Raw genomic sequence first — 11,578 nt, 5'->3', positions numbered from 1 at the left:
TTAATAGAAGGCTTAAGTCTTTTCTTGTTAGAGTATAGGTTTCCTTGCCGTCGGATTATTTCCCACCAGAAATGGAGAATCGATGGAGATTGCAGATCTCGGAGTCTGAATCAATGGATTGGATTGGCGTCAAGCTTACCATACTTGTTTCACGGCAGGAACAAGTGAAGATCGCTTATCACCAACTAAAATCGCAGATCAAAATCGGTTTGGCTGAAGTATTGCTTCGATTTTTTTCTCTTACTAATCGTGATTTTTCTCGTTTTGCTTCGATTTGATTTCGTGTTTTTGAGACATTTAAACGAGGAATCGTCGTTGATTTCTTTTTTTCTCTTAATTTCCAGGCGGAGGAGGTGTTCGCTTCCTTGGCGATTCCGTTGATGAAGCTGGTTGGTTTGAAAACAGAGGAAATGGCTGAAGAAGGACGATTCACCACGATCTTCGTCGATGATGATTTCTCTTGTGTAATCAACTCAAAAACCTAAATTCACGCATTATACTCGTCCTTCATTTTTAATTTTTTTTTTTTAAATTTCAACTGAAAAGATATTATAAATCGGCGAAAAAAAATTACCACTTCTAAAATATCAGGTTTCAAATTTTAATTTGATTTCATGGCAGGGATTCCATAGGAATGGTCCCACACCTCAATCACCATTGATATCACCATCTAGCAGTGGAGGAGAATGGAACAATCAGAGAAAGGTAGTTTTATTTTGAATTTGCAAAGCGCATTATATCAAGTTCAAGACTCTAGTCTTTGTTTAGCTTATTATCAGTTATGTTAGGGATAGTAGTATCCATTTTTAGTACTTAATTCAGTTTATTTTGAATTTGCAAAGCACATTATATCAAGTTCAAGACTCTAGTCTTTGTTTAACTTCTTATCAGTTATGTTAGGGGTAGCAGGATCCATTTTTAGTACCTTAATTCAGCCCTGGACTCTCCTCTCATCTTAAACCATTCATTCACAGAATTTTTACATGAACAAAGTTAGAAATAAAGATCAAAATTCAGACCCTAATAGTAACCCAAGTTTGACAGAATCCATGATTTCCAAATTGTCGCTCAATTCTTGAGAAAACATTGGCCTAGAATATTGGGTTTATGGGTGATGTTTTAATAAAAAACTGGCTTCGTAGATTACCTTCAAATTCCATGAAGATTCTCTTACTCCCACTACTTTCTCTTACTTTTAAATTGATTGCAGTTGGAGATTTTGCCCTGGCATTCCATATCCGAAGAAAACATATGGTGTTATTTATCTTACAGATCCATTAACCTAGATTTTCAACCTTGCAGAAAGAAAGCTGTGCTTCCAAGGCCATAGTAGCAGGGAAAGAATTTTTTGAGAAGCAACAAACGCAGTTGATGCAGCTTGTGCGCCTGCTTAGACAAGTGGAAAACGGAGTCAATTCTCACCAAGATGACATTCTTCAGAGCCTTGCCACAGAAAGGGACTTCCTCCAGAAACTTTTCCGGAAAGCAATTTATTATATTTCCGCTTTTCACAATCAAAACCATGACACCTTCCTGATCACACTGAAGCTCTTTCAACTAATATTTGATAAAACAGATGCAGTCCTTAACTCGGTAGAGGATGGTATGGAGGGTCTAATGCAAGATTTAGCTGAACGAATGTGTGACCCAATGGTCGAGTATGTCAAAGGCCTGAAAGCTGACTTGAAGATTGGAACATGTGCACGTTTGCTAGCTATTGTGGATGAGATGGAAAGATCTATGAGAAGTGGTACGATTGAGTTAGAGGAAGCAAGAAAGAGGGTCAGAGTAGCAGAGGAGGGGAGGATCAAGGCATTGTGCAAGTTAAAAGAGACGGAAGAAAAAGTAAGGAGAATGAAGGAATACCACGAATTCCATGGTGAAATCCAAAAAGAGCATATTGAACATCTTGTTTCACAAAAGGTACATTATTCTTTGCTTTTTGCACTGTAGTTGTGGTTCAATATTTCAGTCTGATGTAATGATGACCTGACATAAGAAGATTTCTCTATAACTATTCAGTCGCAAGTACGAACCCCTAACTTTTGTAGTCCAGAAAGGAGCACTGGTATAGCTTAAGGGCTTCCACTCACAGCTAAGAAAAGCACCAAGTGGTGATTTATTAATCAGTTAGCAGTCAGTGCAATATGCCAGTGGATTCTTTTTAGTAACCAACTTACCTCTTTGATTTACTTAGTGTTGTTATGTCTGTCAAAAATCAATAGGCACATAGAAGTCAATGCATTCAGCATGAAGCACTGGAAACAATACATGTGAGCTATACATAGTGTTTGCTTTTGATGTGTAAGCAGTTGCATTAAAACATGTCGGTGGGTGGGTGAATCACTTAAAAACTCAAATTCTGGAGACTGTTGGACAGTGTTGGGAAACTTCTCTTACTGTTTTACTTCTGTAAAGTTCTTAGGCATGGAGGAAACTGAAGCAAACCAAAACAAGCTAGCATGGGAACTACGGAGGAAGATGAGGAAGTTTCGAACACCGAGGAGTCCCATGGGGCCTAAAGAGCTTCTGTACTTTGAGAGCAACAAGAAGCACCATCAATCTACAAGGGAAAGGCCTTCATCATATCACAGGCTAGTCATTGGAAGTCATTTGCAATCTCTGGGTCCAGAAACCCCATGTCTGGACACTCGGATTCCCTTGGGTTTATCACCTTCACCGGCAATTCAACGAGTGGTTTCGCGCAAGCGCATCAGCCCCTGTCCGCGGAACCCTTGATGATTAATAATACGTGTTGGCATTTTCAGGGATGGAAAGAACTATGGTACTTCTCCAATGACCAAAAATACCTGTGCTATTATCCTATTTGTTCTGTGTTTTCTTTTTTTTTTTTGGCTTCGGAAACTGGCAAACTATTCTCCATTCTCGACCCCTAACATTCAATAGTTTGGCAATTGGCATGGATGATTCTTTATTGATCATTTCTGACTCTAATTTCCCAGTTTCTTGATGAAATGAATCAGAATTTTACAGTATATCAAACAATAACGAACTCTGTCCTTTCATATGATCTTTAAATGACTTTTAAGTACACGAGCTCAAAATGACCGGGAACCATTTAATCCAAGCAGTTAAAGAAACATTTGATCGATTTTCATGTTTCAACGTGCATAAAAGATAAGTATTAACACAAATGGTTACTTTCTTTTTGCCAAAAATGGTAACTCTTAGAGGTATGAATTTGATAAGATTAATAAAATTAAGTTTGAATTTAATAAGATTAATAAAAATAACTTTGCTTTTTAACTTAGCCGTGAATCGATTCTCATGTTATTAAAGTTGATGCTTAAAAATTATAGAATCAGAGAGAAGTGAAGGTAAAAAATTAATAAAAAAAAGGTTAAATAATAATTTTTAAAAAATCAAAATAATAATTAAATAGAACTGATCGTTATATAACAAAAAAGATAAAAATTTTGAGATTTAAAGATAAATTAAGAAGTTAAAAAAAATTAAATTTATTTGTTCAAAAGAGTCTGCAAATAATCTAAATTGATCAAAAGCATGTGTTTATGCACGCGCCTGTAGAAGAGAGTGAAATAACCTATTTTCACCAACCAAAAAAGGTAAAATTACTAATTGAGAATGATATTGTTTTTGAAACTACCTTATTTGTCTTGCCTAAATTCTTAATACATGCAATTGAAATTTTGTACTTTTATTTAAATTTTTAAAATTTTTTTAAAATTTTTTGTTTAATTTTTTAATGGTTATGCTATAACTTTTAATTAAGAGACTCAATTTTTTTGGGAAAAAAAAACTTTAAGTGGTAATATTGCTGGCTTATATTTTGCCAAATTTGGGAACCCATTTAACTATTTTCTTAGTAATTAAGAAACAGCCAAGAACCACTCAGATTCTTAGCAATCAAACGCTCGAAAACCAGCACATGGCAAACTGGTTTTTAGTCCCGAGAGAAAAATTTTGGCAGTGGAGAAGAGAAAAACTATTCGTATTTATTCGTATATTTGTATTAGAGAAATTATTTGATAAATTAATAGTAAAATTATTTAATTTTATAAATAGAGATAAGATGATGATATATATATATTTTAAATACATAAAAGATATATATCATCATTTTAATTTTAACTCTGAAATTAAAATATTTTGTCGTCAATGTATTTAATAATTTATTTTTACATTTTATATTTATTTTATATCAAATATATATAAATATTAAAAAATCATATGTAAATATAAAATTTTCAAATAAAATAATGGATTTAACGGTTTTCAAAAGTTATCAAAATTAATTATCAATAATTTTATCCATTTAAGAAACTATTAAAAGGTAATAATCCAGCTAACCATCATTAATTGCCTAATAAAAAAAAATTGGATTCTTTTGGATTCACTTGCCTTATAAATATATATATTTTTTGTATTTAAATATTTGATTTAATTTAAATATATACCAAAACTAATTTTTATATTTAAATATTAATTAAATGATACATCTATACATTTTTTTCACTTCTCTCTCAAAAAAAATCTATGCTTTTTAAGTAACCTATTAAAATTTTCAAATTGGAAAAGAATATATGGAAAAAATAACAAGATTAAATTAGTAAAAGACAAGAAATATGTAACGTTCAAGGAGAAAAAGGAATGTATTGGTGGCTTCCCCATATTGCCTATCCATGAATCTCAAAATATCATTAGTGACATTTTCTTTTTTACTTATTTACCCTTTCCAAATTCCGATATTTTTGTCATTTTAATTTTTTTTAAATACCTTTTTTTTTTAGATAACAATTTGGACTTGCTCCACTCATGTAATATTTTCCTTTCCCTACTAAGATGGCAATGAAATATATTGAACATTTGAAAGCATAATTTGCACCTCTAGTCATAAAAAAATTATTTGATTGATTATTGCAAAAAATTTCAATCTTAAATTCTTGGTATTTTCTATTTAAAAAAAAAGTTACTAGTAAATATTATAGGTTTAAGTATAATTAAAAAATAATATTAATTTTTTTTACAAAAATAGTTGTAGTTTTAAGGATTAAAAAAAAAAAAGTTGCAAGTGTTTTAATTTGCATATGAATGCCATTATTTAATATATTGACTATGAATTTGTTATTTGTTTCACGCTAATAAATAAATGTGTGCACAAACATAAAAAAAGGCATGTGTACACATAAAAAGATTTAGAAATTAAGTATCATACTAATTAATAAAAACCGTTAATTTTGTTAATGACATGTGGGTGACCATAATATATGTTGTTTACAAACTCAACATCATATTAATTAATAAAAATCGTTAATTTCGTTAATGACGTATAAGTAACCTTATAAGATCTTGTTTTACTTTTAAATAATGTAATTAGTTATAGTCGTTAATTTAGTTATAAGAATCTATTTAAAATTTTATTGTAATTAATAATCTTAGTAAAGATGAAAATTATATTTTATTATGTTAAAATAAGCATATCAATTATAATATTATATTTTTTATTTTTAACTTACGATCTCTTTTATATAAAAAAAATTACATGAATGTTATAATTTTGTATTGCACCATATTTAGCACCACTTTTTTATATCTTCACAATACAAACAAATGAGAAAAAAAAATGTTACCACTATAATAGTGATATAAATCAAAATTGAAAAATATTTTACCTATACCTAGCAAAAGAAAAAGGCCTAGGGCAATCTTGTCATTTGACTTGCAATTCTTCTGTTTTCTACTACTTTTCTCCACTGTTGCATGAATCATCATTTTTCCCCGTAAATGGAAAAAGTTTACGCAGCCAATTATTCCCAAAAAACCACCTCTCGAATCCATCGCACCAACCCCATATAAAAGCCAGATGCCATTGTTTTCCCACTACCCCAAAATCCTTCAACCCTCACTTCACTCTCTCCGTAGTATTTTCTATCAAACACCAATGGCAGCGCATGATGTTGAGCAGCAACAGCAGCAGCCGCAGCAGCCTGATGATGATGACCTTTGCATGTCATGCAAAACCAAGATAAATCCAGGAGAGAATTTCATGCCTTGCATTTTCTGCGAAGCCCCTTGGCATATGGATTGTCTCATTCTCACTCGCCAATCCCTTGCCTACCCGGATGATTACTGGTTTTGCCCTGAGTGCGACAAGCGCATTAAAGACGACGACGAAGGAATCGTCATCTTCTCCTCCATGACCATGAGTAAGAAGGAGGGTGCTTCTTCTTCTTCTCATTCTCCCGGTGAAAACACTATGATCGCGAAGATTCTGGCAATCCAGGCTGACAAGTCGCTGACGGAGGAGGAGAAGGCGAGGAAGAGGCAGGAGTTGGTCAGCGGGAAAGCTGTTGAAACTGAGGAAGCAGATGGCGAGAAAAACAAGAGTAAAGGGAAGTGGAAAGGGAAAGAGAAGACTAGGGTGGAGCCTGAATATCAGGCTTCGGAGGCTTCTGATGAGAGCTTCAACTGCTCCATTTGTTTGAACATGCTCGACAGACCTGTTTCGGTGAGCTTTAGCTTCGATCTTTCACTCTTTCTGTTATCTTCCTTTATACACTAAAATTTTATATTTTGCAGTGGACGAAGTTTTGCAATGTTGAAATTTATTTTGAGTTCCTTTTAATTGTATGATACATGATTGTTAAATTCGATAACGAATTATCTTAAATTTTTTAAAATGAAAACATTTAATTATCATAATAATATTTAAGTTTTAACATTACTAAATCATATGATTGATTTAATAATTTTTTTAAAACAATAAAGGGTTTTAAATTACGTCACGTTGAACGACTTCATAAAATTATTTCTCAAGAATTACAATTTTTTATCTAAAAAAGATTTGTTAATTTAAATTATGGTTCATTTATGTGCATGATGGAGAGTTAAAATGGATTTTGGTGTCAAATAAATTTAATTGTTGCAAACATCTTTCTTTGTTTGAACTGCTTATTAACAAGTAACTAGTTTCCTGTTTCATAATGTGGGTTTTTCCACCATCAATTTATGTAAAATGGAGCAGCCAATTCTTCTTTCTTTTTCATTTCAAAGTAATTAAAACAAATGGATTACTGTCCTTTTTCAGACGCCATGCGGGCACAATTTTTGCCTCAGATGTTTCAAGCAATCGATTCGACAAGGGAATCGAAAATGTCCCTTATGCCGTAAGCAAATACCTCCAGCAATGGCAAATCAGCCTCGTATCAACCTTGCGCTGGTGTTTGCCATCCGATCGGCAAAGTTGTCGAAATCAAATGGTTCTGGTGAAGGGTCTTCAAAGGTTTATGAGTATGTTCACAATCAAGATAGGCCTGATAAGGCGTTTACTACAGACCGGGCAAAGAAGAGCGGGAAGGCTAATGCTTCAAGTGGCAGGATATTTGTGACTGTGCCAACGGATCATTTTGGTCCTATCCTGCCTGAACATGATCCTGAGAGGAACCGAGGAGTGCTGGTTGGAGATACTTGGGAAGATAGGTTGGAATGCCGGCAATGGGGTGCTCACTTTCCTCCTATTAAAGGCATTGCAGGCCAAAAAGATCATGGTGCACAGTCAGTCATACTCTCTGGAGGTTACAAAGATGATGAGGACCATGGCGAGTGGTTCCTTTACACTGGAAGGTACGTTTTTTAAATGGCTACTGCTTCATCTTCCTGTTTTGTTGACGATACAGCCCCGAAATTATCTGCTGCTTCGTTTATTATTCCTGTTACACATTTCTTTTTTATAATATTATCAGTGGTATCTCAGGTTTTATTTGGATTTAATCCCTTCTCTTTAGATGATGTTAATAGCATATTTATCCGTATGAACATGTGCATTAAAGATTTTATGTTGGTAGTTTAGAATGTGATACATCTCACGTTGGATAGCAAGATTTAATTATTGATAAATAAAATTAATTTTTGTATTAATTTTATTCATATTTTAAATAATTATGTTTGAACAGAAACAATTATCATGTGACAAATGATTATAATTATTTGAATATAAATAAATTATTAATCATAAAAATTATGATTATACAGAAGGTCATAACTATCTAAATAAAAATTTATATTTGTTCATTCATTATAAATAAATCTTTCAGTATAATTATTTTCACTGATTTTGGTTGTAAAGTTTAAAGCTTTATTGTATTTTAAACCCATAATCGCCTTTAAAAAAATGTTTTTCACGTCTCAAAGTCAAAATTTTTTTTTATTATTTCTCTTTTCTTATTTATTTTTTCTAACATTTTATACTCTCAAAATATGTATACGCTCCCCACAAGGATTGAATCTTGATTGAAAAAGAACATTTCACATAATTCTTTACAACTATTTGCTTATGATTTAAGATCAGCTATTACTTAGTTATGTTCAAAGGCACATGTAATAGTGTTATATATGATCATTTATAATTTATGAATTATGTCCTTTTAATGTATACCTGGAGCACCTGATTGGTGAATTCCCTGCTTCCAATGGGCTATTTACAGGTTTGACTTTGCCTGTATAATTTAAACTAGTATATCTATTAGGTTTACAATAATAGCATCAGATGAGATAGACAAAGTGTTAGCCCATGCCTTTAACTTACGTTTGTGTTGCATATAAAGTAACTTACGTTTGTGTTACATATAAGGTATCATCATGTAATTAGAAATATCAAATATCTTCTCTCTCAATCCTTCGTATTCATGTTTTCTTATGCACCTCGATTCTTCTGCTATTTGTTTGGCACCATCTATAAAATGTATGGCATTGAATTTAACTACTGTGATCCATTGAAATTTACTGGTTTGCTTGGACAAAATGCAGTGGGGGCAGAGACCTGAGTGGGAACAAAAGGACTAATAAGGACCAATCTTTTGATCAAGATTTTAAGAGTGGGAATGAGTCCCTTCGTCTCAGTTGCAAAAATGGTTACCCCGTTCGTGTTATTCGGTAAATTCCAATGTCTAAAATTTCTCTTTCAACCTTATTGAAGTAGCTTGATATACAATAATGTTTAGTCATGAATCCATAGAAATGTCGTTCTTGAAAGAATCAAGTTCAGCTGTCTGAGAATTTTGATCGTTCAATGAGTTCATATATATCTTCTCCTGATATTTGTTCCTTAGTATAAACCGATTAATATTTCCCCCTTGTGATGAACAGGTCTTACAAGGACAAGCATTCTTCATATGCTCCAGAAAAAGGGTTACGTTACGATGGAATTTATCGAGTCGAAAAATGCTGGCGAAATGTTGGAGTCCAAGTACTTGCTCTCCAAGACAGATATTTCCAATTTGGTTCTTCTTTTGCAAAATAATTTTTTTTATTATAATGATAAATGCTTTCCTGTATAGGGCTTCAAGGTTTGCCGATACTTATTTGTTAGGTGTGACAACCATCCTGCACCATGGACCAGGTTCGTGCCTAGTTTCTTTGCTGATAAGCTTTTGGATATAATTGTTTTCGCTAAGTTTTGCATGTTTAATTGACTGTAGTGACGTGCATGGGGATCACCCTAGACTTTTGCCGGTCATCGAAGAACTGGAAAGGGCATCGAATGTAGCAGAGAGAAAGGAAAGCCCATGGTGGGGCTTTGATGTGAGTATTTTTAATTTCTTCCATAAACTTGAATTACACAGGGCTTATTGTTGGTGGCTTCAAACCCAATAGGAAAATGGTAATGAACCAAAGGCTTATTTATGTGTGTTCGTGCTTTTGTTTTCTTTTGGTTGGAACAGGCTGATATGGATTTAAATGCATCATTTATAAGTCGAAAAAATACTGCTGTTTAGATTTCAATTCACATGCTTGCTCTTCTTTGTATGCCTTGGCTTTTAATTTTTCTTTTCAGGAGGCTAATGGTTGCTGGAAGTGGATTAAACCACCTCCGATGAGCAAGCAAAAGGAAAATCATGGCGATTCTAACGTCAGGAAGGTGTCAAAGAGAATAGTTAAGCAACGAAAAAGTGCAGCTGCTAGAAAGAGGCTTAAAAAAGGTTAGTTTTTTCTTCATGCCATCTAGTTTGAGAGTCCTTTCGATTCGCTGATTGACCTGATGTAGTATAGTTTACATTTTTCATTTGTAGTTGTAGTTCTAAACTTTAATGTTCAATTTGAAACTTTTCTTTGTAGAATTTGGTTGCCTCATCTGTCGGGAAGTTCTGGTTATGCCAGTAACAACACCTTGTGGTCATAACTTTTGCAAGTCTTGCTTAGAAGGTGCATATGCTGGTCAGTCACTTGTAAGGGAGAGAAATGTAGGTGGAAGGGCGCTCCGGTCACAAAGAAATGTCATGAATTGCCCTACTTGCCCCACTGATTTATCTGACTATTTGAACAACTTACAGGTATTGGATTGCATGGTTGAAATGCCATTTAGTTCTTAGTTACATGCTCTACTGGACGATTGGAGAACCATATAATGTTATTAAACATGATGAGTTCTAACAGGTAAACATGGAGCTGCAGAACCTAATTGCCAAGCAGATTGCAGAGATTAAGGATTCAGCTGATAAGGCACCCCGTGAGAAAGGAACCATTTGCGCTGAGGAGGATTTGTCTGGAACCAAAGAAAATCATGAAGAAAATTCTGATGAAGCAGATGTGGATGATGGTTCACCGGACCCTGAAATGGAACTCAAACCGGAGAAGCCTTGTAAGCAAAGGAAAGTTGATGTTGGCGAGGCTTCCCAAGTTACTGAAGAGAAACCTTGCAATGAATTAAAGGAAACCAAAGATGATTGCCTTGAGAAATGAATGATCTATCAATTCATCAGCTCCTCTTGGATGACATAAGTCCTTTCTTCAATCTGATCAGCTATATTCCAGTTGAACATCTTTAAATTCTCAGTACATTTTTATATTTTGCAAATAAAATGTTTCTGCATTTGAGCATTTGGCTCAAGTGACTTTCTAAACAAATAGTAGTCAGCGGTGACAATATTGATGTTTTGGATAAGGATAAATTCCTTTTAAATTTTTAGACTGATTTTATTTTAATCTTCAACTTTTTAAAATAGTTATATTTTAAAGATTTATATTTAATATACTATCAGTATATAAATTCTATACACTGTTAATAAATTGGATGATGTCATATCATTAATGAAATGAATTAGATGATGCTACTAAGTAAGTTTTTTTTTTTAAATTAACTTTTATATATTTATTTTAAAGTTTGATACTTACTCATTAATAAAGTGATATCATTTGATTAATTGATAATATATAAAATTTATATACTATGTATCAAATATAAACTCATATTTTAATCTCTTTATTAAAATTAGTTATATTTTAATTAGCCCTGATAATTTTAAATATGATATAGTAATACCACGTAAAAATGATACAAAAAGTATACGAAAAATAATACAATTTAAATTTTTAATAAAAATTATATATGAATTTGATAAAAAAAAAAATTTCATGTTTAACATGTCGATATAAATTCAATATAATAATTTTCATGTTTCATATGTGTTTAATTAAGTACAAATATAATATGAAAACACGAATTATTATATTTAATTTTAATCTTGTCATAAAAATTTTTGATATTTTTCTTCATTATCAATGAAATAATATAATGAAAAGATAAAAATAAAACTAAGAT

General features: G+C 32.5%; 2 protein-coding genes across 2 annotated transcripts; both read left to right on the top strand.

The window, feature by feature from the left end:
* Nucleotides 1-2: 2 nt before the first annotated feature.
* On the top strand, nucleotides 3-2,942 carry LOC111289786 (uncharacterized). Its single transcript, XM_022881104.2, has 5 exons — nucleotides 3-218; nucleotides 345-464; nucleotides 622-705; nucleotides 1,303-1,923; nucleotides 2,419-2,942. Exons 1-5 carry the CDS (start codon nucleotides 72-74, stop codon nucleotides 2,737-2,739), a joined length of 1,293 nt encoding a protein of 430 aa, XP_022736839.2. The 5' UTR covers nucleotides 3-71; the 3' UTR covers nucleotides 2,740-2,942.
* A 2,871-nt stretch (nucleotides 2,943-5,813) lies between these two features.
* On the top strand, nucleotides 5,814-10,919 carry LOC111290337 (E3 ubiquitin-protein ligase ORTHRUS 2-like). Its single transcript, XM_022881626.2, has 9 exons — nucleotides 5,814-6,490; nucleotides 7,070-7,605; nucleotides 8,788-8,913; nucleotides 9,127-9,226; nucleotides 9,318-9,379; nucleotides 9,459-9,561; nucleotides 9,815-9,959; nucleotides 10,096-10,310; nucleotides 10,414-10,919. The coding sequence occupies exons 1-9, from the start codon at nucleotides 5,846-5,848 to the stop codon at nucleotides 10,717-10,719; spliced, it is 2,238 nt and encodes a 745-aa protein (XP_022737361.2). The 5' UTR covers nucleotides 5,814-5,845; the 3' UTR covers nucleotides 10,720-10,919.
* Nucleotides 10,920-11,578: the final 659 nt, after the last annotated feature.

The sequence above is a fragment of the Durio zibethinus genome, chromosome 11 (genome assembly GCF_047325235.1).
Source record: "Durio zibethinus cultivar Kanyao isolate XHJ-2024 chromosome 11, ASM4732523v1, whole genome shotgun sequence".
Taxonomy (NCBI): Eukaryota; Viridiplantae; Streptophyta; class Magnoliopsida; order Malvales; family Malvaceae; genus Durio; species Durio zibethinus.
The sequence above is the reverse complement of the archived record's forward strand: the minus strand, read 5'-3'. Positions and strand labels throughout refer to the sequence as shown.